The sequence below is a fragment of the Camelina sativa genome, chromosome 11, assembly GCF_030686135.1.
Source record: "Camelina sativa cultivar CO46 ecotype springtype chromosome 11, ASM3068613v1".
Classification (NCBI taxonomy): domain Eukaryota; kingdom Viridiplantae; phylum Streptophyta; class Magnoliopsida; order Brassicales; family Brassicaceae; genus Camelina; species Camelina sativa.
This window is the reverse complement of record NC_141890.1, coordinates 41,919,667-41,945,595: the sequence shown is the minus strand read 5'-3', so window position 1 is coordinate 41,945,595 and position 25,929 is coordinate 41,919,667. Positions and strand designations below refer to the sequence as shown.

The 25,929-nt window shown below is 35.9% G+C and overlaps 5 protein-coding genes across 10 annotated transcripts; 3 read left to right on the top strand and 2 right to left on the bottom strand.

Moving 5' to 3' along the window:
• Positions 1-421: 421 nt before the first annotated feature.
• LOC104725721 (F-box protein PP2-A14) lies at positions 422-3,792 on the top strand. The gene is made up of 3 exons (XM_010444433.3): positions 422-1,039; positions 1,916-2,034; positions 3,212-3,792. Exons 1-3 carry the CDS (start codon positions 707-709, stop codon positions 3,633-3,635), a joined length of 876 nt encoding a protein of 291 aa, XP_010442735.1. The 5' UTR covers positions 422-706; the 3' UTR covers positions 3,636-3,792.
• Positions 3,793-4,509: 717 nt separating this feature from the next.
• Positions 4,510-6,116, top strand: LOC104725719 (protein COFACTOR ASSEMBLY OF COMPLEX C SUBUNIT B CCB2, chloroplastic). Of its 2 annotated transcripts, none has more exons than XM_010444429.2 (6): positions 4,510-4,741; positions 4,836-4,948; positions 5,037-5,108; positions 5,205-5,345; positions 5,452-5,605; positions 5,714-6,116. In XM_010444429.2, exons 1-6 carry the CDS (start codon positions 4,588-4,590, stop codon positions 5,899-5,901), a joined length of 822 nt encoding a protein of 273 aa, XP_010442731.1. In that variant the 5' UTR covers positions 4,510-4,587; the 3' UTR covers positions 5,902-6,116. The 2 variants fall into 2 exon arrangements, with proteins under 2 accessions (XP_010442731.1, XP_087329577.1); XM_087473451.1 differs by having other exon boundaries at positions 4,526-4,741; positions 5,702-6,116.
• A 48-nt stretch (positions 6,117-6,164) lies between these two features.
• LOC104725720 (dihydrodipicolinate reductase-like protein CRR1, chloroplastic) lies at positions 6,165-8,712 on the bottom strand. Of its 2 annotated transcripts, none has more exons than XR_015571584.1 (10): positions 8,363-8,712; positions 8,171-8,293; positions 8,016-8,090; positions 7,860-7,925; positions 7,663-7,769; positions 7,421-7,537; positions 7,030-7,122; positions 6,812-6,913; positions 6,615-6,701; positions 6,165-6,528 (listed from the first exon to the last, which is right to left on the bottom strand). XR_015571584.1 is itself a non-coding variant. In XM_010444432.3 (10 exons), the coding sequence occupies exons 1-10, from the start codon at positions 8,465-8,467 to the stop codon at positions 6,496-6,498; spliced, it is 897 nt and encodes a 298-aa protein (XP_010442734.2). In that variant the 5' UTR covers positions 8,468-8,712; the 3' UTR covers positions 6,165-6,495. The 2 variants fall into 2 exon arrangements, 1 of the variants encoding a protein (XP_010442734.2); XM_010444432.3 differs by having other exon boundaries at positions 7,674-7,769.
• Positions 8,713-8,893: 181 nt separating this feature from the next.
• Positions 8,894-13,115, top strand: LOC109127512 (uncharacterized). Of its 4 annotated transcripts, none has more exons than XM_087476401.1 (11): positions 8,894-9,427; positions 9,948-10,310; positions 10,413-10,482; positions 10,599-10,669; positions 10,746-10,829; positions 11,016-11,090; positions 11,239-11,293; positions 11,380-11,474; positions 11,598-12,331; positions 12,490-12,818; positions 12,914-13,115. In XM_087476401.1, the coding sequence occupies exons 6-9, from the start codon at positions 11,085-11,087 to the stop codon at positions 11,754-11,756; spliced, it is 315 nt and encodes a 104-aa protein (XP_087332527.1). In that variant the 5' UTR covers positions 8,894-9,427; positions 9,948-10,310; positions 10,413-10,482; positions 10,599-10,669; positions 10,746-10,829; positions 11,016-11,084; the 3' UTR covers positions 11,757-12,331; positions 12,490-12,818; positions 12,914-13,115. The 4 variants fall into 4 exon arrangements, with proteins under 4 accessions (XP_087332527.1, XP_087332528.1, XP_087332529.1 ...); XM_087476404.1 differs by having other exon boundaries at positions 9,335-9,427; positions 11,008-11,090; XM_087476402.1 differs by having other exon boundaries at positions 8,896-10,310.
• A 3,009-nt stretch (positions 13,116-16,124) lies between these two features.
• LOC147935270 (uncharacterized) lies at positions 16,125-20,748 on the bottom strand. Its single transcript, XM_087472933.1, has 7 exons — positions 20,743-20,748; positions 18,130-18,187; positions 17,801-17,899; positions 17,634-17,722; positions 16,819-17,004; positions 16,695-16,729; positions 16,125-16,650 (listed from the first exon to the last, which is right to left on the bottom strand). Exons 1-7 carry the CDS (start codon positions 20,746-20,748, stop codon positions 16,125-16,127), a joined length of 999 nt encoding a protein of 332 aa, XP_087329059.1.
• Positions 20,749-25,929: the final 5,181 nt, after the last annotated feature.

The following is a 25,929-nucleotide window of genomic DNA, read 5'->3' as shown; positions in this document are numbered from 1 at the left end:
TCGATTTGGTTTTATGGGTAAAGAAAACAATTTTCGGGTCTAATATTTTTGGTCGGGTGATGCCAATCGCGGTACAGTAATCACGAATTATCAATTTTAAAACGCAAAACGTTGATTTATTACAGCTTAATTAATTTTGGTTAATTAGATAGAAATAAATTAATATAAGTAGAATTGGAAAGAATATATATTGTTTAGAGGAAATAGGTAGAGCCTTAAAGTACATGAATACACGAGTTGAAACCCTATTATTTTACAGGAGTACAGGCAGCCCAATTTTAAATCCTACAAACGACACAACTTAAAAGTTAAAACAGACGGAATAATAAACTATCGAGTTAAAAAAGAAAAAAACCCATCAAATTCTTGTATAGATTGGCGACATCTATAACTGCACCAAATCACTAATATTCTTACTAAGAAAACAAATTAAATTATTAAATAGTTTCTGTTCACATTAATTTCATTTCCCCAATCCCACGTACAACCCTTTCTCTCTCCTTTAAAACCAAGAAAGCCACTAACTTCTCCCATTAGACAAAGAACGAAAGAATCGTAAATATGTCAAACCCATCTCTTTCATCCATATATTTTCTACTTCTCCACCACATCAAACCCATATCTTGAATACATACACCAGATCCAAGAAAAGGAAAGACCAAAAGAGGAATCATTTTACTATATACATCATCTGATCTTTCCATCTATGGGGGCGGCTTCATCGAGCATCTCTGGATCCGAACCTTTTGGCAGAAAGTTATGCGGTCTCGAAGACGTGCCTGAGAACTGTATAACGGCAATGTTCATGTACATGGAGCCACCAGAGATCTGCCTACTCGCTAGTGTAAACAAGTCTTTTCATAGGGCGTCGAGATCAGATGCGGTGTGGGAACACAAGCTTCCTTGTAACTACAAGTTTCTGGTCAGAAGAATTCTTGAAGATCAACAACAAGTAGGAGAAAAAGACAAACTTATCAGACGCAAGAAAGAGATCTATGCAAGGCTTTGTCGACCAAACCTCTTCGACGCCGGCACAAAGGTTCTATCTTCTTTTATCAATATTTATGTTTTTTTTTTTTGTATGAATCTTATGATTTATTTGATGGTCAATTACGTATTATTAGATATTTCTTGGGATGTAAAAGTATATATTCTCTGGAGGATTTTTGTCAATATGTTTAATTTAGCCTATTATTCCCACTTTATGATCAAAATAAAAAGTTTGAAAAAAGCTTCTAGAAACAGTAGAATTAAACACACTTTTCTTAAAAAAAGCTATATTACTATTTTACACACTTTTCCTTTTTCTTACAAAACAAAAATTAAACACACTTTTCTTACATCTTTGGTACCTATTGTATAAAAATTAAACAAATAACTAGAGTTCGAAAAAAAAAAATCTTTATACCCCTAACCTTTTCGTATTTTTTTGGTCGAATGATATTTATAAGTTGAATAGAAAGAGGAACTATTGGCTAAGAAAAACCTGAAATGAATCGATGATAAAATGCATCAATAATTTGAAAGATATTTCTTGTGACTCGATATTTTTTTTTCTCTGTGGTCGAATTTGGGTTCGTTACACATCATTTTATTTGTATGCGGAGAAAATTAAAACCGGAAAGCATGAATAAAAATTATGGTTCAGTTTTTATATATAAGTGGTTCCGGTATGTTTGGATTTGACTTGCAAATCAAATAAAAAGGCTTAATGTTGCCGAAAGAAAAATCAAATAAAAAAGGCTAATTTTAAAACTCGGGGTGTGTCATGTGTGTACGAAATAAGAAACAAAAGAAAAAGATCATTCCTATCTTGTTAAGAATATGAAAATCTTGTAAAGTTGGTTGCGATTTAATTATTCATATAAACTTGTATTAATAGAAAAGTAAATATTTGGATTGTAATATTGAAAAGGAAGCATGGTTGGACAAGAGAAGTGGGAAAGTGTGTTTGGCGATATCACCAAAGGCAATGAACATAACCGGCATCGATGATCGCCGATATTGGGAACATCTTTCTTCCGGCGAATCCAGGTTCTTTTCTTTGAATCTTTCTCTTTCATAATCTTTTTAAATTTTAGTATTTTTGGTTGATAATTCATAACTTCATTAAAAATAATTGATTATAAATTCTCGCTGATTTGATTATATAATTGTGACTTCGTCAACATAAATTTGTTTCACTTTCGAAGCTAATCATTTGATAATATAAACAAGAAATGACAATGTTATTATTGGTTATAAATCATAGAAACGTGCCATGACCTCGGTCAAAGTTGATGATTACACATTTTGTATTCACACACTCTTCTACGTCGAAAACTCAAAACTCTAAAGTCTACTTCTGTACTTGCGTTTAATTTAAACGAGTTTCTAAGAATATACATCATAAATCCCTTAATGTATATATGAAGTTTCTGTTTGACAATAAATAACTAATTTGCTGACATAAATAAGAGAACTACAAATTGAAATTTAAATAATGTTCAAGTGATGTTAGATATATTTTGGCTTTTGTTACTAAAAATCTTAGATAGAAGATATTAATCAACACGTATACGAAATGTATAATGACGTATACATCATAAATATTCGTAAATTTACAGGTAATATGTACATATAGAATCTTTAGATAAACTCAAAAAAAGCTGGTTTGTTTAGTGAATAGGGAAAGTTTTAGGTCGTCGACGAATATGTCATTTTCTCTTATCCCAAATTTGCTCGATCATATCAATAATTGGATGGCTTTCTTTCAACAATCGTTTTTTAAAATATAAATTATTTTTCCCCCACACTTATTGTTTATTATTTCTCATATCATATAATTTTTTAAAGAAATACAATTGGAAACTTTATCCACATAATTCATATATTTTCACCAAAAATAGGAACAAGTATATAATATATACATAATCATTAACTCCACTACACCACTTTAATATAGTTTATTTATCAACCAAATTATGAAACTAATATTTTATTTCATTAGTGTTGCTTAAAGGTAAGACCAAAATAAGAAAAGTACGTACTTATTTATAAGTCTATTAGATGAGATCGAATATTTCATGATCCACTTGTGAATTTGTGATATATCAAGGGACCTATTCTAAAGTTGTAGAGCTTATCAACAATGTATCTACTTGGACCAACTCTCTCACATTGTGATTCATATCATTAAGTTCTTACGATGAATCTCATTTTGTTCCAACAGATTTGGTTCGATATCTTATCTCCGGCAAATATGGTGGTTAGAAGCAGTTGGAAATATCAAATTCGAATTTGCACCTGGAAAATACAGTATACTTTTCAAGATACAACTAGGCAAACCTATTAGAAAATGTGGGAGGAAAACATGTAATTTGGACCAAGTTCATGGTTGGGGCATCAAACCGGTCAGGTTTCAACTGTCCACGTCCGACGGCCAGTGCGCTATGTCGGAACGACATTTGGAAGAATCAGGGAGGTGGGTTTATCACCACGTGGGTGACTTCGTCGTAGAGAATGAGAACTCACCAGTTTGGGTCAAATTCTCTATGCTCCAGATAGATTGTACACATACCAAAGGTGGGTTATGTTTAGATTGTGTGATCATATGTCCATTTGAGTATAGAGGGAAATATACATTTTCCGATTAATTTTTTTGATTTGTTGTATTAGTTTTTTTTAGGATATTTTTTGTCAGTATGTATGTAAAGTATTAAACAAAATTGTGCAAATTTTTGTATTAAGCAGATGTGTAGTTCTATATTTGAGAATGTAAAGATGTGCATCTATCTTAACATTTTTGGAGTACATTTTTGTGTCATCCTCTCTTATTTTTGTATCCAAACAAGTCCTAACTAAATTCTCCACAATCCTTACAACCAAACACAATAATTTCCTTATTTGATAATATTAATTTCCTAAATCTATCTACCTAATTTAAAGCAATATGTTAGATTAAAATATAATTCTCTTTTCACTTTTATTTAATCTTATATTTAATTATTTAAATTACTATTTAATACATAAAGTTAATAAAATTTTAGATTTTTTTAGCATATGATGTGATTTGAATTTTTATAAACGAATATATTTTAAAAATTGTTTTAGGATTTTTGTAACCAAACAAGTATATTCGGATATAGATTATTTCACATTTGAGTTATTTTAATATATAATGAATATCTATCTTAACCTTTTTATTAATTACTGTGAGAACACACATATATAACAATTTAACATTATATTAAAAACTCAAAGAAACTTGATCTATTTATAATATATTCAAAAGTTTATTTTTAAAAATTGTCTGTGGTGTACCACGGGGTCTAACCTAGTATATATGTAAAAAAATAATATATGTGATGAGTTTTGGCATATTTAGGAGTTGATTAGTAAATTTAGTTTCACTCTCTTACCCCCCATGCTCTCATTCCAACCTTCAATGATTGGGCCTGGTATTAGTGGGCCTATCCTATTACCTATTGGGCCTTATATTAGTGGGCCTATCCCACTACGCAGAGGTTCTTGGAGAAGTCAATTTCAATGGCGGATACAGAAGCTATGAGACTCGAAGACACCTAAGAGAGAGAGAGAGAGAGAGAGATGAGTATTCGAATTTGTAATCTCCCGTTCAATTCAAGCTTCGCGCCGCAACCTCGTGCTCGTGTCTCCTCAAGGTCTACGCGAGTCTTTGCTCGTACGGAGAACGATACTCAACAACAACAACTCAATCTCTCTGTTCTTCGCTTCACTTTCGGTAAAATCTCTTCCTTCTCCACTTGAAAGCTCAGATTTTTAAAACAAGCATTTGTGAAATAAGTTTAGAATCGGATTGTGTCTGCACTTGTTAGGGATTCCTGGGCTAGACGAATCTTATCTACCGAGATGGCTTGGGTACGGGTTTGGATCACTTCTTCTTCTTAACCACTTCTCAGCTTCTGCTCCAATCAATGAACCTCAGCTGGTAAATTAGCAGTAATGGATTAATAGTGTCTTTTTGCTATAAAGCTGTGAAATTTAGTATTTTTTTTTTTGTGACTTCTTGGTTGTAGAGATCAGAAGCTTTGGGGATATCACTAGCTGCATTCTCAATAGCTTTACCTTACATTGGAAAATTTCTCAAGGTAATTCTGATTTACATTGTCTACTTTTGAGTGTAGTGAAACTTTGTTGTTTGTTGTTTGTTTATAGTAACTGTTGTTGATGGGTCGTGTGTTTAGGGTTCTGTAGTGGAGCAGAGAACTCTACCTGAAGAGGGAGAGCAAGTTTTTGTTATATCATCAAATATTGGAGATTCTTTGAAGGAGGATTTAGCATGGGCGACGTATGTTTTGTTGAGGAATACAAGTACTATAGCTGTGGTATGGTGTTTTTTTTTGTTTTGGATGAGGGTTTTGATCTTGTTTGGTGCTTTGTTGTGTTCTTACTTCTCTGCTCTACTTAAAAATTCCTGTTTTTTTTGTTCAGTTGATATCAATTCAAGGTGAGCTTTGTGTTCGTGGGTACTGGAATTGTCCAGATCAGATGTCAAAGGCTCAACTACATGATTGGTTCAAGAAAAAGGTGGATGAAATTGGCTTGGCTGATGTGAAGGAGACCCTTTATTTCCCTCAATATGAAGGTATTGCGTTTTCTTTAGTCGTACAACTTTGGATTTGTTCACCAGTGTTGATCTACTCATTTGGTCTTTGTGGTGATGAAATATAGTGACTTTCAGTTTGATTTTTAGGTTCTTCAGCATCTTGGGATATTCTTCCTGATGGGACGCGTTCTCTTTTTGTACAACCTCTCATACAAGATATATATGAACCACAGAAAATGGATGGGTTTTTGCTGGTAGCTTCTACTGCTGGTTATGCATATAGCGATAAAGATAGAGCCTGGATTGGAGCTATGGCTGAAAAATTCAGAGGTTAGATTGTTCCCGTGGATCAAAACAAACTAGGACTGCTTGCTTCCAGTTTTTCTTTTGCTGTGGGTTTTGGTAAAGTTGTCATTGTGCAGTCATATATATGACAGACGTTCATCACTGTATTTATGCTTCTTTGCTGGTGGTCTATCTGAATATGGGAGGACTTTGCATGTTTTGATAGAACGTTAACTGGACGAGAGCCAGGCATTTAGTTCCTTCATGATCCTTGTTGGTAGACTACGTAGGACTAGCAATATACAAACTTACGTTTGAATTAAAACCTTTTTTTTAAAAATATATTGATACACAACTTTGACATCTTTTACAGGCCGTGAAGCTATTAGTAATGTAGCAGTTGTTTAATATAAAATCCTTAGGATAATGCTTTTCTAAGTCTGACTTTGTTAGTGTTCTCCACTTAAAAATGAAATCTCTTATCAAGTTATCATCATGAAAGAAAATACAATCTATTTCTAAACTTTATGTGTAATGTTTTTTTCCTTCATATGACTTGCAGGATGACATGAGGTAATCATGATAATTTAATCTTTGACTCATATCTTGATACTTGATTAATGACTGGCGAGACACTTCAGTTCCTACAGGAACTTCTCAAGGCCATAAACCAGATTCTGTAAAACCAAAAGAGGATACCGCAAGTAGTTAGATGACAGTAAGACATCAATAAATGGAGAATTCTCGCCTGATTACTTGTTACCTTGAGGCGTACCACCTTTCTGATAGCTAGGAGTAGGCCAGGCATTAGGGACCTTACGTCAACTATGTCGTGTTTAACAGTGTAAACCTGTGTACAGTAGTTTGTGGATGAGATACCTTATGAGCTATGAAGCCTGAAAATTGAAAATCCAATATTCGGTTTGAGTTTTGAAAATAGATTGCAGTATTGATAATTACATCTCCTGGACTTGAGAAGTAGACTTGTGTACTAGATGGTAGTCCCGGTAGAACCATACTGTGAACACGAACCCCGTCTTCTCCAATTACTTGACCTCTTGCCTGTAAATATGAGTGAAAACTCAGCTCTATTATGTATAATATGTACAGAATCCTTACTGGTTTATCTTTGTTAGCCTTTCTGACCTCTTTTTTCTGCAATGTTATTCATGCCTTACCTTAACATCTGTTGAACTATCCTCTCTGTTGTAGATCTGACCAAGATTTGATATGTTGTTTGCGATTTGGGTGGCTTCTGGAGAAGGAAGATCCTGCATTTCATAGGTATCTTTTGAGTCACTTCTTGTAAATCAATTGCAAAAGCTGCATATGAGTTTTTTTTTGTCATAAATGACTATCTCATCATATTTACCTTGGTTCATGCAAATGATATGCAAAAGGTCTATATATATGCCTTGGAAAATGCTCTATATGCAAAAGCTCTATATATGGGTCTTTTGTAAGTTGTAACTAGCCTCTTTGAAGTCTTATTTGCCTTAATTAGTCTTGATGAACATTCCAAAAGTTTCAAATTCTAGGAAATCTAAACTGTTTTTGTTTTTGTCATACCGCTGCATTAGGCCTTGACTCCACGAGTTCTACATTGTTGTAGTGGAAGGAGGCCATGATCACAGCCTGCTGGAGTAGTATAGATCCTATGGATAGAGTTGGTGCTACTAGGCATCCCTATAACGCAAGCAGGGATGAAATTAGATTAAACTGGGCCACCTCTCGTCTAACAATTGTTGCTTCTGGACACACTCAACCTCACAAAGAAAGGAAACATAATGAATTATCTGCGAGTATCTCACCCTGTGCTCACCATGGTGGCCTTGTCACATAGTGCAGATAACGCAGATACTGTCTCTGGCTTAATCCGAGGTACATACACCACACTCTTCATCCCAAATGCAGTTGCCTTGATATATTCAGAAATCATTAGCACTGTTGATAGTTTTCTGATTTTTCCACTGTAGTGGATATATGGAGCTTGATAAAAATTTATTACCTGTTTTACATTCTCATACACTGTTGATGGGTCTGTAAAGTCGATCACAACTCCGACTTCTTTTCCCTACCAACAATATTTTTGTTTAGGTCAACTCCTGTAGAACTTAAATCTGGTGGAAACAGAGAGAGGGAGGGGTTTGGAAAAAATGGGAACCTGAGATATTGAGCCTAAGACCATTGTTAGATCACTCACTACGGGTATCTCTAAAGGCTCCTCCATGTCACACAGCTAGTCAAGAACATTAGAGTTAGGGAGTCAAAATCAACCAGTTGGAATAATATGTACAGATGGGGTTTAAGTAAAGCCACCAAGCCAATATCCTCGCCAAGAAAATGGTTATCGACAGCACCAGCTAACTCCATTCCCCTGGCCTTAGTCACAGCAACCACAGCCGCTCTTCCTATTTCCTTTGCAGCTCCATTTATGATAACCTGATAGTAGTAGCATTATCAATATCAAAGCTGCATTGTATGGCAACTCGATGACGATGATGTGATTACCTTTATGTTGTTTTGTGAAGGTTGAGAAGCGGAGCAGGTAAAGGAAGGCCTTGAGGGTTTGAGATGTCGTGATAGCTTGAAGAAGTGGCAGTTCACAGCTGCCATTGCTCTAACCTCGGAGATAGCTTTTGCCTTTTGTTTACTTTTTGTTGCTTATAGTTTCCTCATGTTGATAAGAGATTCTTCACTGTCGTGTCCTCTACTTGAAACGATGTCAGTTTTGTTTGAGGCGTATGAATGGATAAGGTTACTTGGCTCTTTGTTTTTTCTTCTTCAAGATAATTTCTAAAAATTGCCAATGATTTTTATTTTTTCCCTTCAACAAAAACATATACAATATCACTTCCAGTAAATTTTTCTTTTGAAAAACCAAAATATTTGTTAGTTTCATATGATTTATCCTAAACCGCTGAAAATTAACAAAAGAGATCAATATTTTTATGGAAAACATAAAAATACGAGGATCAATGTTGACCACACAAAAAAAGGTAAGATGGTACATAAAAGAATTGTTTTCCAAGAAAGACAGATACGAAACAGAGTTTGGGGTTTTTTACTCTTGTCAAAACATAAAAACAAAACCTAGGGCTTCAATTTTAGGGCCGAATCTCAAACTTTTCTAAGTCTAGAATCAGATTCTCCGTTTTAGGAGGTCAGAGTTCTCGATCTCTAACGATCGGATGAAGCGACAGGAGGTGAACATCCCAAACCAGTTCCTAAAATCCCATCTCTAACTTTCCCGAAAATCGTAATGAAATATACGGAGTTCCGGTGAGTCCTCCATCGTTTTATGGTTATTACATAAAGCTATCGAATCTCTACCTTGTTTACTTGATGCCTTAACACACATTGGGTGGTTTATACGAACTACGAAAGGAGAAGTGATTTCATGGGAGGAAAAGAGTTTAAACTCCAGAACAACTTGATGGAACAGACCAACAAAATATAATACTGAAACCGAATACATTGTAGATTTCTGAGTTTTTCTCAGCCACAATGAGGCTCCTTTTCTTTTTCTGCTCGACCATCAAGTCTCATCTTTTGGCTTCATTCTACTCCTACCAGGTACTATTGATATGATCTTACATTCTCAGTTTACTTGTTCTTAAATAAGTGTTTGCATAGTCTTGTAGTTGATGATTAGGTTTTTTAAGAATCTTTGTCCGGTACATATTTGGTATATAGAGCCTTCTTCTAATCCAGGTTATCTCTGAGGATGAAACTAAGACTAAGAAGACCATACTCTTAGTTTATGTGCCTATGTGAGTGCAACATCCTTTTTTTTCCGAACATATATTTCGTTGCTTTGCAACCATACACCACGTGTTTGTTTCTTGGTTTACGGCTATAAAATAAACACATGGTATGTTTTTGCTTGTGCTTGCTTGCTTATATTAATGATACTTTTTTGTTGCTCTGCAATCTTTACATAATGTCCTGTTCTATCTTTTCATAAACTTTGGATTTTGAACTTGAGTTTACGGTATGATGTTTTTGGTTTGATTATACCACCAATATAAAAGTCAATTCTTAGTCATGTCTCATTTTTTTTTTTTTTGGCACTTTCGCATTTTCTTTTTTGTAGAATGTGAAATTTATTACTTCACAAAAGTTGCCGACAAAGGCAATAGCAAAAAATGATTGCCAGATATGTAGAGGTGTTAATTGGGCCTAAGGCCCGCAGACATGGCCCGTTAAGTATCATAGTGGATAAGACATGAGCCTTTAATTTTATGCCCAAAAATTGGCGGATCTCGCGGACTCGACCCGTTTGGTTTGCGGGTCAAACAAATTTTGTCCGCTCACGATCAGTCATGCGGGTGGTCCGAAATTGCCAACATGGCAGAGTTCTCGGCTAGCGTTTGAGAGAAGAGGAAATTTACGGAGAACAGAGGAGATTCTTTTGCTTACTGAAGCAATTCTTTTGCTGCTGCGAATTAACACAAAGGTGATGTTTTTTTTTTTACAAGTTTGGTAATTAGATTTGAGCTATACTCAAATTTCTGTCTAAATTTATTATCTATGTCTCGCTCTCATGAGTCACTTGCAGGATATCTTCGATGGATGGTATGTGGAAGCTTGCATCGTTTTGGCTATTGTTCTCTATATCATTATCAGAGGTATCGTTGTACAATCTTTGATTTGCTTAGCCAACTTAATACTTTGTCGTCGTATGACAATGACGATAGAATATGGAAACAACCAGATTTATATTGTTTTTTCTCCCATTATGCAGCTAGAATCGAGTACAAGCACTCTTGTCAATTTGAAAAGTTGAGCAAGGAGAAGAGTAACATACATCTAGAGGTCTGTTCCCGTAGTTCGTCATTTTTGTATGGTGTTAACCTTGCCCACAATGTGTGCTGAACGTTATTGGTTGCAGGTCATTAGAGGCGGCAGAAGAGTCAGGGTTTCTATCTATGATATTGTTGTGGGAGATATTGTACCCCTCAGGAATGGTGTTCAGGTAATCATCACACTTTTAACTGAAATCTTTCATTGGCTTGTTTGTCGTGAAACTTCACAATTTGTGGGTTATTTTATCAAAGCTGCAGTTACCGGCTCAGGTGGGAATGTATGTTGTACTTTACCCCTCTTGATGAGCTATATCACTACCTCCCATGTATTTCTAATCTCTCTTTTAGATTAGCAGGTTCTAAAAGATCTACAAAGAAATTCGTTCTTGTTATCTGGCTCAAAACTGATTAAAGGCACTAGTACAATGCTGGTAAGCTCTCGATCCACGTCCTTAAAATTCTGCTTTATGCTTAACACTTCCGTCTCATAGGTGATATGGTTCCTGATCTTCTAACAGATCCCATTACAATGCTTGATTTCTCTGTACATGGTTCTTGATTTTGTTATGATTTTTGCAGGTGGATAAAAAGGTTTTTGTGGATTTTCATGTTGGTGATGTTATTGCTTTGGCGGGTGAGTATATATATCTGTTAAGCTCATAATGATTACCTTGGTTGGTTATGCTTTGATTTTCCTGAGCTCTTTTCTTTGTTTTTAAGCTTCACGGCGACAAGAAAGACAGCAAGCATCCAAGACAGTTCAAGGCTCTATGGGACATGAACTCTGGTGTGGCTGCAGCCTACTAAGCCTACAGGTAAACGCTGTCTAGCTTGTTTTAAAGTTTAAACCAAATCCTGTGACACACCTAGAAGCTTTGAAAGATAATTAAAAAAAATATTTAGTAATTAGTATATACTAACTAGATATTATTGTTCAGATTGTCCTGAAAGATATAAATGATACATTGGAAAAGATCATAGAGAGTATCAAATATGTTCAAGTTTCTGGAAAACGTGAGATTTTGTTTGCAAAATGTGTTGAAGCTGTTGGTCTACAGTTGAAAGCGGGCTTGATTATGGATGTGAAAACTAGATGAAACTCAACATACAAGATGCTTGATAGGGCTCTCAAGTATCGAGCTGCCTTTGGTAATCTCAAAGTCATTGATAGGAGAAACTACAAGTTTCACCCTACAGAAGCTGAATGGCACCGATTGAACCAGATTTGTGAGTTTTTTGGAGCCTTTTGATGAAATCACTAATCTGATCTCAGGTTCAACATATCTAACTTCAAACTTGTACTTCATGCAAGTTTGGAAGATCAACAATTGTTTGATATCGAATTCACATAATCAAGATGAAGTCATCAAAAGTATGATTATCCCAATGAGAGAAAGGTTTGATAAGTATTGGAAATAGGTTAGTGATGTCTTTGCAATGACTACAGTGTTTGATCCAAGGTTGAAGCTAACACTGGTAAATTATTGTTTTGAAAAGAACGACAAGTGTTCTGCTCAGATAAAGATTAAACATTTGCGTGGTAAGCTTACTACTCTTTTTGAATCTTATGAGAATAAGTTCATTTTCACATCATCTTCTTCAGAGACACGTGAAACTAATCAAAAAACTGATGAGAATGAAGGAAAAAAAAAAGAGTTTTGGCAACTATGATGTAAGTTCTTAGTCTCTTATGCTATTGGTTTTTAAGTTTTGTTTTGAGAAATGTGTATAGATGTCTAGAATTTTTTCTGGTTTAGTTACGGTTTCTTTTTTTTTATACATTTACAGATTTTTTAAAAATGTTTATGGTCTTGTTTTATACATTTGCAGGATTTTATAAACTTCCGCAAACAAACTGTTGTTACTAGTGGAAAGTCTTCTTTGGAAATGTATCTAGATGATCCACCGATAGACATGATAGAGTATGAGAGTTTGGATATTTTAAAATATTGGAAAGATAACTCTCAACGGTATGGAGAACTGGCATCAATGGCTTGCGACCTCCTTAGTATACCAATCACAACGGTAGCATCTGAATCTTCTTTTTGTATTGAAACTCGAGTTTTGAACAAGTACAAAAGCCGTCTTCTCCCAAAAAAATGTTCAAGCATTAATATGCTGCCGCAATTGGTTAAAAGGTTTTGAAGCATATGAAAATGGTAAGCAAACAATTTTCACAATTTGGTATTGATTGTGTAACTTTTAAGTGATATATATTTACCTTGACCTTCTTCTATTACTTTGCCATATGTAGAGGAGGATGAAGAATTTGATGAAGATGAGACATTACCTTCTTTCCAATCAATTGTTGATGATGAATCTTGATTTGGTTGAAGAGACATCTTGACCTTGAGATCTATGTTTTCAGCTTTCCATTTCATTTTAATACTTTGGTATAATGTTTCAGTTTACTATATTTGATTTAAATTTCAGTTTAAACATCTTCATTTGTTGTTTATGGTTCTATTTGTTTTGCTATGTTGATGTTAATCCGTAGAGGGAGTCTCAAAGTTCTGGGACATCACATTATTCAAATGCATAGTTGTTACATAGTTGCATATTTGTTGTTCACAGCATAGGTACGGTCGTACGTAGCTTGGTGGAGGAGAAGAAGAAGATGCCCACGGGCATGCCCGTTAGTCCGCAAAACTAAGCGGAGCGGGCATGGGCACTGATACGTCATCCGCCGCCCGTGGCGGATCTGTCTACGGCAGATCACTGAAAAGATGGGACCATCACGGTCAGTCCGTTTGGGCGCGGGCATGCCCGTTTGATATCTCTAAGTATATCCCAACACATGATCACACATACAAACAATATAAATGTCTAGTTAACTACGTGAACTATTGCCATCACATAGGACATCCATAAACAAACATAGGTTATGTGTATTATGCTCAGTATATTACTAATCATCCGCTAGTTTCTCACTCGAGTCATCATATTTCTACTTATAAGGGTTCAGACCAATTCAAAATAATTAAAACTAGCGGATGATTAGTGATACACTGTCCATAATTCTCCAGAGGTACTGCCAGGTATCTCGGTATTCTACCTCCAGGGTTCGTCCCACGGTCTCCTGGTACTTTAGCTCCAGGCACCGCCAGGTCTCCCGGTGATCTACCTCCAGGGTTCGTCCCAAGGTCTCCAGGTGCTCTACCTCCAGATTTTGTCCCCAAGTCTCGCCAAAATGTACAAACAACGTACACAAATAACTCCCCGACCGCCTTTATCATAAGGTTCTTGGATCTCTCTGTGTTTGAGCATCCTTAGACCCATCACTTTGTTTTTTCTCTAAATGTTGCTATTAAACATAAATAAACCATTTTAATATGATTTCAATCCTTTTGAAATATTATTGAGTATCCGTTTAATCACAAGATTCTCCAGGAAACAATATCTTGAAAACCAAACCAAATAATTTCAGGGTTCTCACTCTAGCTAGTCATTGCAATCCACGATGATCTTACAGCAAGCCAATGGATTTTGAATTTGCTAATTTTCAAACTAACAAATATAATCTATGTTCGACAATATTTTCTCTCGCTAACATATAAGTATACTTTTACGAGCAACTAACAAATATAAACAGTATGTACTATACTAGTATGGGATATGTATTTTTTAGGAAAACTACCCTCTCGCATTAAGAACATGATCTGTTTTTCCATGTTGTTTTTCTTTTCTCATGTCTTCTCTAGTCTATCTCGCTTGCATGCTTTCCCTCATCCCTTGAAATGATTTTTCATAAATTGTAGAAGAATGCTCAATATTGACTTCACGAATCCTTGCGGTATTTCTTATGCTTTTACTATTCCTTCTAATTTTCATCTAAATCTTGTAATCAAAATATTGACTTCAACATTTGTTGTTATATTTTGTATTTGTAAATTATACAAATCATTTCTACTTTTGTTTATTTATCAAAAATACATAAAAAGAAAAAAAAATTATAATTTTTAGGAAAAAAAGAAAAAAAATATATATTTTTTGAATATTTTTTTTGGTTAACGCCGGTCAATACTGGTCAACATCGGTCTACACTGGTCAACGCCGGATTCCGGCCAACCAAACACCGAAGTTGAATGTTTATGGTGTTGTACACATAACCTATGTTTGTTTATGGATGTCCTTATGTGATAACAATAGTTCACGTAGTTGTTTATATGTGTGGCGATGTGTTGGCGTATACTTCAAATAACTGGCGATCATTTTTCCAAGGCAATACTTAGATTGAAATTAGAGTATGCTCGATTCATACATCAGATTAATAATTATGCGGAAACATACATAGATTTCTTAAATATTTCAATTCCATACTTGAAGTATTGATTTTGTGCCTAAATATGCTAAAGCGTGATTAATTACTAACTTTGTTAATCTCTCTGTTAAGTCATTCTGACGTAGATTCCACATGTGCAGAGAAAGCAAAACAACGCCGTTTTGCTTTAACCGAGAACGAGAAATTTTGTCTGAAACTACGTCGTTTTGCATTTGTCCCCAAATATCTCTCTTTCGCGATTCGTTTCTCTCTCGCTAAAGAAAAAACCCTAGAATTTGAGGCTTTGGTGATTCTGGTGAATAACATTTAATAGGATCTAATGTATTCATCATCTAGTTCGGGTAATTAAGGATTGATATTTGGTTAAATTTCAATTGTTCAATTTCGATAATATAGATGCGTTATGATTTGTGAATTTGGCTTAGGGTCGAGCTTCAAAAATTTGCTTTTGTGTAGTGTAGTCATGTTTGTTGTCTTTGTTTTCATCTTTTAAGTATGACAAGTTTGTATGAGTTAAGACTTAAGAGTTATGTAATGGAGTTAAAATGCAGTTAAGAGTGTTGAGAAACTTACCAATACCTTACCAAATCCGTAACATCCAAATAGGTCACATACAAAAACCATCATCCTACACCTTACCAAATCTGAAACATCTAAATGTGTCCATATCCAAAAACCAACCATCATACCTTAACAAATCTGAAACATCCTAAAATTTGAAACATCATTAGCTCACCAAGTGAAATATGTGATGCTTGACTTGGATCTTCCCCTCATGGCTTTCTTGGCTTACCTGGCTTATCTTAAGCCCCATGATTAGTACACCTTCTTGTCTTATGTCCAGTCATGCTACATTGGGAACAATGCAAAGTGATTCATTCTCTAGTAATTTTCACCTTCTTTGAAGGAGCCTCCTCTTCTACTTCATTTCCTTGCTTTTTATTTCTCTTTGGAGACTCATTCTTGCCCTTAGATTCGTTTTTGCTTCTTTGAACGACCTTTCGTTTTCTTTCTAAGTGGTGGTTGAAGGTCTTGTTCACCATATTTCTTCCAAAAGTGCATATCATTAACTCCCATCAGTGGCTCATTGTATTGATCAACACATCTTGATGTCAATAATGAGTCAAAATTAACAAAATCTTCAGGCTTCTGATTTTTCTTCATTCCAGTTACTCACAAAATATTACAACAAAAGAATCCTTGTCATACTCCACCTTCTACATGCACATGTTTTTGCATTCATATCAACCTTGATACCATGATGAACATGTTCAGCCACTTCATAATGGCCATTGCCACAAGGAATTACATGACAATACTTCATGTGTTTATGCTCTTCATTTATTGTTTTGGCCACTTTCAAAGTGAATTTTCCCTTATCCTTTTCAGCCTTCTTTCTTCTCATATCATTCTGCATCAAGCATTGTCTTCTTATGGTCTCTGACATTGCTACCAATGGCATCTCTCTTGCTTGATTGATAGTATTGTTGTACGACTCTGAGAAGTTGTTTGACACATTTTCACACAGTGATGTGCAATTGAAGAAAGCACAGGTACAATTCTGAGGATTCTTCATCATCACTGCCTCATAAACACTTTGATCAAACTTCTTCAGTTCTCCAATGGCTTTGTTATAGTGCGCATCATTAAAAAATTTTGCAACAGTCCAAAATAGGTGTTTAGGCAATTCTTTTCCTGGATATGCTCTCCTAAGATTCTCATATATGTGGCGAGCACATGTTCGATGTTATACGTTGGGCAATCTTGTTCCAATTCAATAAGCAAACCCTATCATAATAAAGTTATATATTAGCATTAGAATTTGATACTAAACTCATATTATATATTATCCGTACAATTAGATGAAGTCAACTTACTTTCTGCCTGTCTGAGATGAGACTAAACCCTTCTTCATCTCCAGAATTCAAGTATGTTTTTAGAAGCTTAATAAACCAAATCCAACTATCCGTATTTTTAATTGGCACAATACCCCATGCAACAGAATATAACTGGTTATTGGCATCTCTTCCTATAGCTGCTAATAGTTGACCTTTGAAATTGTTCTAAAAGAAGCAGCCATCTATCCCAATTATGGATTGACAATGAAATGTCTTCCGGAGTCCTGCCAAGCGGACATAGAATCTGTCCAACTTTTCAATACCATTATCAGTTCTTATTGTCCCCACCTCCACAGTTGATCCCGAATTAGATAATTCACAAATAAGAAGAAAAATTAATAGTAAACAATTAAAATGTAACAAGAAAAAAAGTTATAAATAGGAGATGAACTTACTTAATGAGTTCTAGATGGTAGTCCTTTAGTCTAGCAAATTGTTCATCATGTTCATCTTGTATGGTTGACCAAGTTGTAACGGTCCTCAAATACATCTTGTATTGCCTTTGGCTTGTAATTAGGATTTCTCAATGTCATTCAGTAATAATTTAGCAATGACTCCATCCTTCATTACCTTGCTATTTGTTTGGGACACATGAACTCATCATCGCATGACATGACCTGGTACATGTTGTTTACTTTTTGAAAAGAACAGTAGATTCAAAAGTTGCAACCACCACCAAGAGCGCATCCCACTTTAGATTTCTCATAACCTCATCTTGTGTATTTCACATTAGTTCCTGACTTAAGAGCATAATGAACCACAACTTCCTTGAATAGAGGTATGCTGTCAAATACCTGCCCCAATCTTATCTCAACACTGCCTTTTAAGAACATAATATTTTTTTGGTCATCATCCTCATCATCTGAATTCTGAGGAGTTGCCTCTGAATCGCAAACCTCATCTTCATCATCACCACCTCTAACATCATCTTCCTCATCATCATCACCGCCTCTATAATAACCTGCTCTATCATCATTTTTTCTTTCTTCACCATTACAATCATTGCCTACTTCAACAACTATATTCTCATTATCTGCTTCAAGAGCTCTATCATCATTACCTGCTTTAGAAATCTCATCCTTTCCACATAGAGATCAAATGATTTTGTCCATATCGCAGCTATACACATTCTCTGGGAATTTTCTGATCAATAATACATCAGCTTCAATTCTGTAAACATCTCATATGGAAGTTTGTGCCAGATCCTATGCCCAAACAAAGCAACCCCAACATACACCATCATGTTTGTAAAAATTGCTTCCGGCTTGCATTCAAGAGTGTGAGTCTCACCTCCATGATATGTAATCACATTACCTTCTGCTTTGACAAACTTTCCACCATGGTAGATCTGGAAAGTAGCATCATTAGAGATGAAAAATAAAAGAAAATTGTGTGAATTTCAGGATTTGACAACTCAAGCTGGAATTACATAAAGAGTCCCACTAATTATCTATCATGCTATGCAAATATTCAGCCACTAATTATCTGTCATGAAAAAATTTAGAAATGTTAATCTAAATTTTATCTTCTGGGAATTGGCTCTTCGACTCCCATCTCAACGTCAACATCAAGGTTCATCACTATCAACTTTAGACGCAATAATCTTTTCCAATTCACCAAAAATCACCAAAGCCCCAAATTCTAGGGTTTTTTCTTTAGCGAGAAAGAAATGAATCGCGAATAAAAGAGTGAGATTTGGGGACAAATGCAAAACGACGTTGTTACGGGCAAAATTTCACATTCTCAGTTAAGGCAAAACAACATCGTTTTGCTATCTCTGCACATAGCCCTGGGAATTCGGGTTTTCGGGTTTAGACATATAGAACCCTTTCGGGTTTTTTATAATATCGGGTTGGGTTCGGGTATTACCTGTTTGGGTTCTGGTAATTCGGGTATACCTGAATTCAAACAAACCATGAACAAAAATATATTATTTTTTATCTTTCTAGAAACTTTAGAACACATGTATATATATAAATATTTAACATTTCATATAAGGACATAAAAACTAAAATAACAAAATGGTTTAAGATGCACCCATAAATGCTTAAGGTAATGGGTTCAAATCCCTTTAGGTGCATTTATTTACATGAGTTAGTAATTAATCAAGTTTTTGTATATTTAGACACAAAATCAATAGGGTCAGGTATGAAATTCAAATATTTTAAAAGTCAATGTATGTTTTTGCATAGTTAGTAGTCTGATATTATGAATCAAACATACTGTAATTGTCCAGGTATGAAAAAACCGTCTTTTCTGAGCTTAGTATAAAGAAAAAAACTATCGAATTTGAAGAAAAGATCTATGTTAGCGGTATGATTTGAAAATTGTTGACAAAGTATGTAGTGATGGACGGGATGCCTTTTCTGCAGAAGGGAACTGAATCTATTTGGTCTTAGAATATAGTTATTTACAAGCAATAATTAATTTGGTTTTTCTCCCCTCCATGTATGACAGGAAATCAACTTGACACTATTGCAAGTTTGTTGGTGAGAACCTTGTCTCTTGAAAGAAGCAAAATGTGGTGTCAAGGTCTAGTGCAGAAGCTTAATACAGAGCTATAGCGGATACAACAAATGGACTTATTTGGCTAAAGTTGTTACTTCTGGATTTGGGAGTGAAGACTATTTTACTGATCACTATGCATTGTGACAACCTGGCTGCAATTCACATACACATTGCTTTCAACTTTTTCTTTAGTGAACATACCAAGCATATTGAAGTGGATTATCATCTTATCCATGAGAAAGTGGAGCTTAACATCATAATTCCTACTTACACAAGAAGTCGATTAATGATGTATCTCTATTTTATACCTTAGGCATCTTTTTAGTCATGTTTTGCATTGTCTAGAGTCTATTCTTAGCATTTTTAGGTCATTAACCTTAGATAGCTGCATTTTGGATGTTTAGGGTCTATTCTTTGCTGCATTGTTGCATTTTGGGTGAAAACATGTGTTTTGGAGCCTAAAAGAGAGCAATAATGAGGAGTCAACCGAGCCATAACCCGAAGGTGCGATCGTGCATAAGAACAACCCAACGCCTTAACCCAAACTAGTGGAACTAAGCACAAGAAGAACCACCCAAAGCCCAACCTGAAGAGGTGCTTGACCCTAGCCTCGTGTAGATGCTTCAGATGACAGCTGGTGTGGCTATGTCAAATAGTTTCCATATATAAACCCTTTCTTATTTCAAAAGCCACAAAACCCTGAGAGGAGAGCGAGAGCCACCGAAAGGGATTTCCAAGCCGATTTTACACTTTTTGAGAGATTTTTCTTAGACTTGCATTTTTTTCCAGTTTGTATTTTACTACTTTTCGTTTTTCTCAAGCATTCGATTATACACTATTGTTTCAACATTTTTATTATGCAATTCTTATTTATTTCTCTGTTTATGTCGATTTCCATGAGATCTAAGTAATGAACCAATGTTTCTAGAGATGCTAGTAAGTGTTCTTAATCGGTTAGGATGTTTTAGATTTATTGTTTTTATGAAATTTCCCTTCTGGATTAGTGGTCTTAATGCTATTTTCGAACTGAGAGGTTGGGATTATATTTTAGGCATTTCCACACTGAGAGGTGCTTGATGAAATTCCTGATTAGATGTGTAAGGAGTTTATTGACAATAATAGATTGGAATTTAATGCTTGTTTGGTCATGCTTCTCCAACGAGAGTTGGGTAAGGGAGTGACTAGAGTTGATTGTTTCTACCACGAGAGTGGAGTAGCAAGGTTTAGAAATTCATTGTCTAGGGAGTAGATTGCTTGAGGCCTGTAAAACATAGTAGATTGATTAGGAATACTTATAAACTGATTACCTCATCCTTAGGAGTTTTCGTATTTTGATTTTTTTTTTTACAGTTTTTACATCAACTCGATCACCAACCCGATCTGGTACTCGATTACCTGCATCTTTTAGTACCTCGAGTTGTTTTTGATATTTTTCTTATTCGATTATTACCCGACCCCCTACTCGATCCGGTATGCGATTGCTTGCATCCAGTATTTTGGTCGTGTAGTTCTTTATTTTTATTTGCTTATTTCTGTTCACTTTAGGTTGTTAGATAAAACCTCCATTATTGATTGGCTTGACTTGCCTTGTTTTGATCACATCTTATCTGCTAGCATACAACTATTTTGATTGATAACCCTTTGTACTACAACTGCATAGGGAATTGATACTCTGGTGTGAAACCTACTATTGATTAGCTTGCACACATCTTCGCAAGCTGGAAATTCAAAGGTATGTAACTTCATTCATGGAAACTGTAGCTTGATTGACATTACCCCGCCAACCTTGAGAGGGAATGTTAAAATATAGCTATCTACCCGCAATCATCAATGTGGTTTCTTTGTACTCCATGTAGGATGGACTCATTCTCTTTACTCGATGGACTCATTCTCTCTCCTTCACGCAACCTTTTTTTGTAATAGCTAGTTCTTCGTTCTCTACATGTTTTGATGTCCTTGTAAATTTCAAGACTAAGTAATTATACAAAATTATTTCTGTCTTTTCGCTTATACTTTTCAACATTTGGAATAAGCTTGTAGCCGATTTTAGAGTGATAAACTCTCAAGTAAGTGACCATTGAGTGTTTTCAAATGACCTTGGACATCAACCTCTATGGTGAAGCGAGATGCTATGTTGTTTTTGTGGTGATATTGAGATTTTTTAGAAGTAGTCTCTGTAACACCATGAGCGCTATCTCTTAGTGGCCCCATGTCATATCTAGGTCCGTAAGCACATCCTTATCTGATGTTCCATATGTTACGTATGAGATATTTTAAAGATTTGTTTTACGGATCCTAGAAATCCCCACGTGATTTTTTCCCATGTTTTCTATTCACTCACAAGATTCCGACAATCACTTTCCAAAAAGTCACCCATCCTAAAATTGTTCTAGCATAAGTACGCCTAACTGTGAAATTGTCTTATGATATGCTCAAATTGTAATACCCTAATGATACTAACAGCCTTGCAGCTGTAATATTCTAGGGATCGAATCCACAGAGACTCTAGATCACACAATAGACTTATTAATCTTTTAATTATGCTAAATCAAATTATTAAATTAAAAACAATGCAAAAACAGAATTTAAAGGTGTTGTAAATTCAAGGGAACAAAGAGCTAGGCCTAGGAAAATTCTCAGGAATTTATGAAATATTAAATCAGTCAAATAATAGGGTTCAAGAAATTAAAAATCAGATCTAGAACTCTAAACACTCTTGTAAAATAAATCAGTTCTCACTGCAAATATTATCTAAATTTAAAACCAGAAAATCCAAATCTCTTTGCAAAATTCAAGGTTAAAAATCAGCTTTAAAAACAAGTTTAGATTGTTCACAAAATTATTAAATCAAATCTCTTTGCAAGAAATAATTTTGTTCATCAAAAGTTTTTATCAGGAAAATCAATTATATTCTCATATCAATTTATTTTTCTAGGTATTAATTCTAGGGGATCAATCAAGAATTAATATGAAGAACAATCTAAGATGAAGATCATAGAAGATAATGAATCCGAAAATATCAGATCTAATGCACCATAAAAACCCTATGAAAAACCCTAAACCCAACAAACAAACTACTCAAACATATCAATGTAGAACAAAACATATTTCTGAATAATAAGCAATTGATATTAAGAAGTAAGAAAGGAGTTCAAGAATCTTCTCTCTACAGATGAATTCATATATTTCTCTCCCAAAGCTCTCAATATCTCTTTTGGTTGCAGAATAAAACTTAGGTCTAAACAATGACCATAAAAATCCTATAAATACTCTAAAACACGTCTTGGGCCTTAATTGCAAATAAGAGAAACTTGAGCAAATTTTGTAAATCTTCTAAAGCTTGTGGAAACAACTTCCGTTTGGTTTGTGGCAACTGCATCGATCGATGCTGAGATTGCATCGGTCGATGCATAGTCTTGATCTCGTCTCCGAGCTTCGTTGATTAGCCTTCATGCTTTGATTATGCTCCAAATAATCCTCTTTTAACTCCCTTGTGTTCCATCCGTGCCAATGAGTACCTAAACCTATAAAGACTCAAAAACAATCTAGAAAATAAATCAAAAGACTCAAAAACACACTTATACCATGGTAAAAAACCATAAAAACCATGATATATCAACTCCCCCAGACTTAGCCTTTGCTTGCCCTCAAGCAAAACAGAAACTTAGACCTGTGAAAGAGGTTTGAAAACATGGAATTCACTCAACTGCAGGTACCCATTTTTCGCACTTTTCATCGCCTTCATCTTCAGAACTTACTTGATATACTTTGTCAATTGAGAAGCATCAACATTCCTTACTCAAATCCCACAATCCTTAGGAATCTCTAGTCTCACCATTGTCATCTCATTACATAAAGTACAACAAATACACGTGAGTTCTTACCTTGGTGTATCGATCAGTGGCATATGGACTCTCTTCAGGCCAAGACATTCTTCATACATCTCCTTTCCTCTCCCTTTTCTCACTTCCAAGGGATTGGTTTTTTTTTTTTTTTTTTTTTTCTGAATAATCAAAGATGTAAGCGAATACCGGGGTCATTGAGAATTTACCTACCCCTCGCTTCCAAGCTTTGTGTGATCATTTGACTGAAGAATAGAATAATGAGGTCACATGTAATTTACCTACCTCTCTAAACTGATCAAAATCATCTCATCTTTTTTTTTTTTTCTCATCTCTCCTTTTTTTTTTTAAGTACTGAAGGGAAGAGAACGGCCCGAAGAAGAAGTATAGTCCACTGATTTCCAACCCCAAAGTAAGAGACTAAGTCCGGTTAAAATCCTGATAAAAGTTGAGACAATGTTAGTTTAACCAGATATCCTTTGAATTAGGGCTTTCAGGATTGTTGATACAGCTCATAGTTTTTCCAAACTTCAGTTCTGAGATCAAGCATAATCAAGATTCATAAGAGTGTTAGCCAAAGAACAGAAACCATTAGTTAGAGATCCTAATTCCAAAAAGAAAAATTTTAAAAATTTGACTCAAAAATATGGTTTTGACAGACACACAACAGACACAAGAAAAAAAAAGTAGTTAGTTAGTAACTAGCCTCCCCAGACTTAAACAACACTGTGCCCAGTGTTGTCAAGCCTGAGATTGACTAAGAGACAAAAATCAAATTGAAAAAGTAGTGAACAAATGAACCAGAAGCGTGTTACCAACTGTTAGCCTCTGTGTCGACCGATGCAAAGTTTCCATCGATCGATGCAAAGCCAAAACGTCCAATAGTCCGACGTTGAATCATGTTAGCCGCATGTTAGTTGTGTTTCTCTCATAGAAGGCAGCTCTGTTAAGGATCACTCAAACACAACATTAAATGCAACATGATAGATAATGGTTCATAATGCAATACAAGTTCAATCTGAAACAAAGGACAAACTGACTCAAGGAAAAATAAAAATGACTCAAAGTGAAAGAGAAAAAGGATAAAAGAAACCGTAAACAGAAATAGGATCAATCCTTGGGATTAGCATCACCATCAGCAAGATCTGCATCACTACCGCTCGTTCCACCAAGGGGAGGAGAACGTGATCTGTGCCTAGTGGGACGGACGCAGCCACACCGAGACAATCGACCAATCGCGTTCCAGATGGCACGCATGGTGGATGTCTGGTACTCCTGGTAGGCTCCCCGACTCATAGTAGTAGAAGGCTGTGGTGGCTCAGGGAAATCTATCGTTGTAGTGCCAGAGGAGGAACCGAACTCAAAACCCCCAGCAGGGTGATCATCAGCAAAACCGGCAGCAGGTGGCTCAGCAGGTGCGGCAACTCTCTGACGACGGGAAGGTGATGGTATAACAAAATCAGAGGCAGGAGGAAGAAAACGCAACTGCACTGCATCCTCTCGGATAGTGGTGAGGTCTGGTCGTGGCAATCAGATCAGATGAGTACAAGTAGAATCCCTAAAACGCCATAGCATCTCCCTCTTCATCCAAGTAGAGTTCCTCAAATGCTCCTCATCAATAACGCACCTCTCAGTACAAACGGAAACCGAATCAGTAGAAATACGCAGTCGCTGGAAAATAGGAGTAAGCAGACTCCCAACATACTCTGTCTTCCCACACCCAAAAGCCTTGACCTTCAAAGAGATCAAATGAGAAGCAAACACTGCACCATAGTTAACCCTCTCAGGGTCAACCCAACTATCATCCTCAGCAATCAAATCATAAATCCCATATGCCATCATTTCCAGCACACTCACTCTCATCTTCCCAGGCTCCATCTTACACAAAATAGTGTTGGCTATGACCCTAAAAATATACCTGAGCACTGGATGCCGCACATCAGTCATAGTGGAACTTCGGGAATCATAATCGCCAGTACCGAAGTAGGACCAGAGATGCGAGACATCTACAAACTCTCCTGGAAGTGAAACTCCCTCTGGCTCTCTACTAAAACCGTAAATGTCACAAAGGTCGCGTAAAGAAATCTCATATCGAACTCCTCTAATGAAGAAAGACAGCCTTCCTTCACTAGTTTTCGGGACCTGCTCGTTCTGGAAGAGAAGGCGGACTGAAGCCATGAATTGTCGGACCAGCTCCGGATACAAGTCATAGTGGTGAGTGCACATGGTCCCAAGTCCAATCTTCTCCAGAAGTCTCAATACCTCATCATGTATCCCAAGCCTCTGCATAGTAGCAGGATCAACAAACCGAGTTGGCTTGATCTCAACTTTCAGCCAAGCGTTGTAAAACATAGTCTCATACTCTCCCCAAGCATCAAGTAGCGGCCTGTTGATATATTGAATCTTCTTAACCTCTTCAATTGGACGTCCTGGCCAAACATGTTGTGGCGGAATCCGTAATCCTTCTCTTCTTGGCTGTGGGTCATGACATGTGGCTTGAAAAGGTGCATCAGGAGCTGGAAGTGGTCGGATTGGGCTCAGTGGAACAGGAGGAGGAGTCACCGGCAGTGGAGAGTCGCGGAGGCGCGGCGGAGCAGCAGCGGAAGTGGAGGGCCGAAGTCTCTTCGATCGATTTCGGGTCGTCATTATTCTGAATCGGAAAACTGAGTATTGGATCGAGTAGAGGAGAGAATTTCGAGAAAAATGGTGTTTGGAATCGTTGGATTCGGCAGAGAATCGA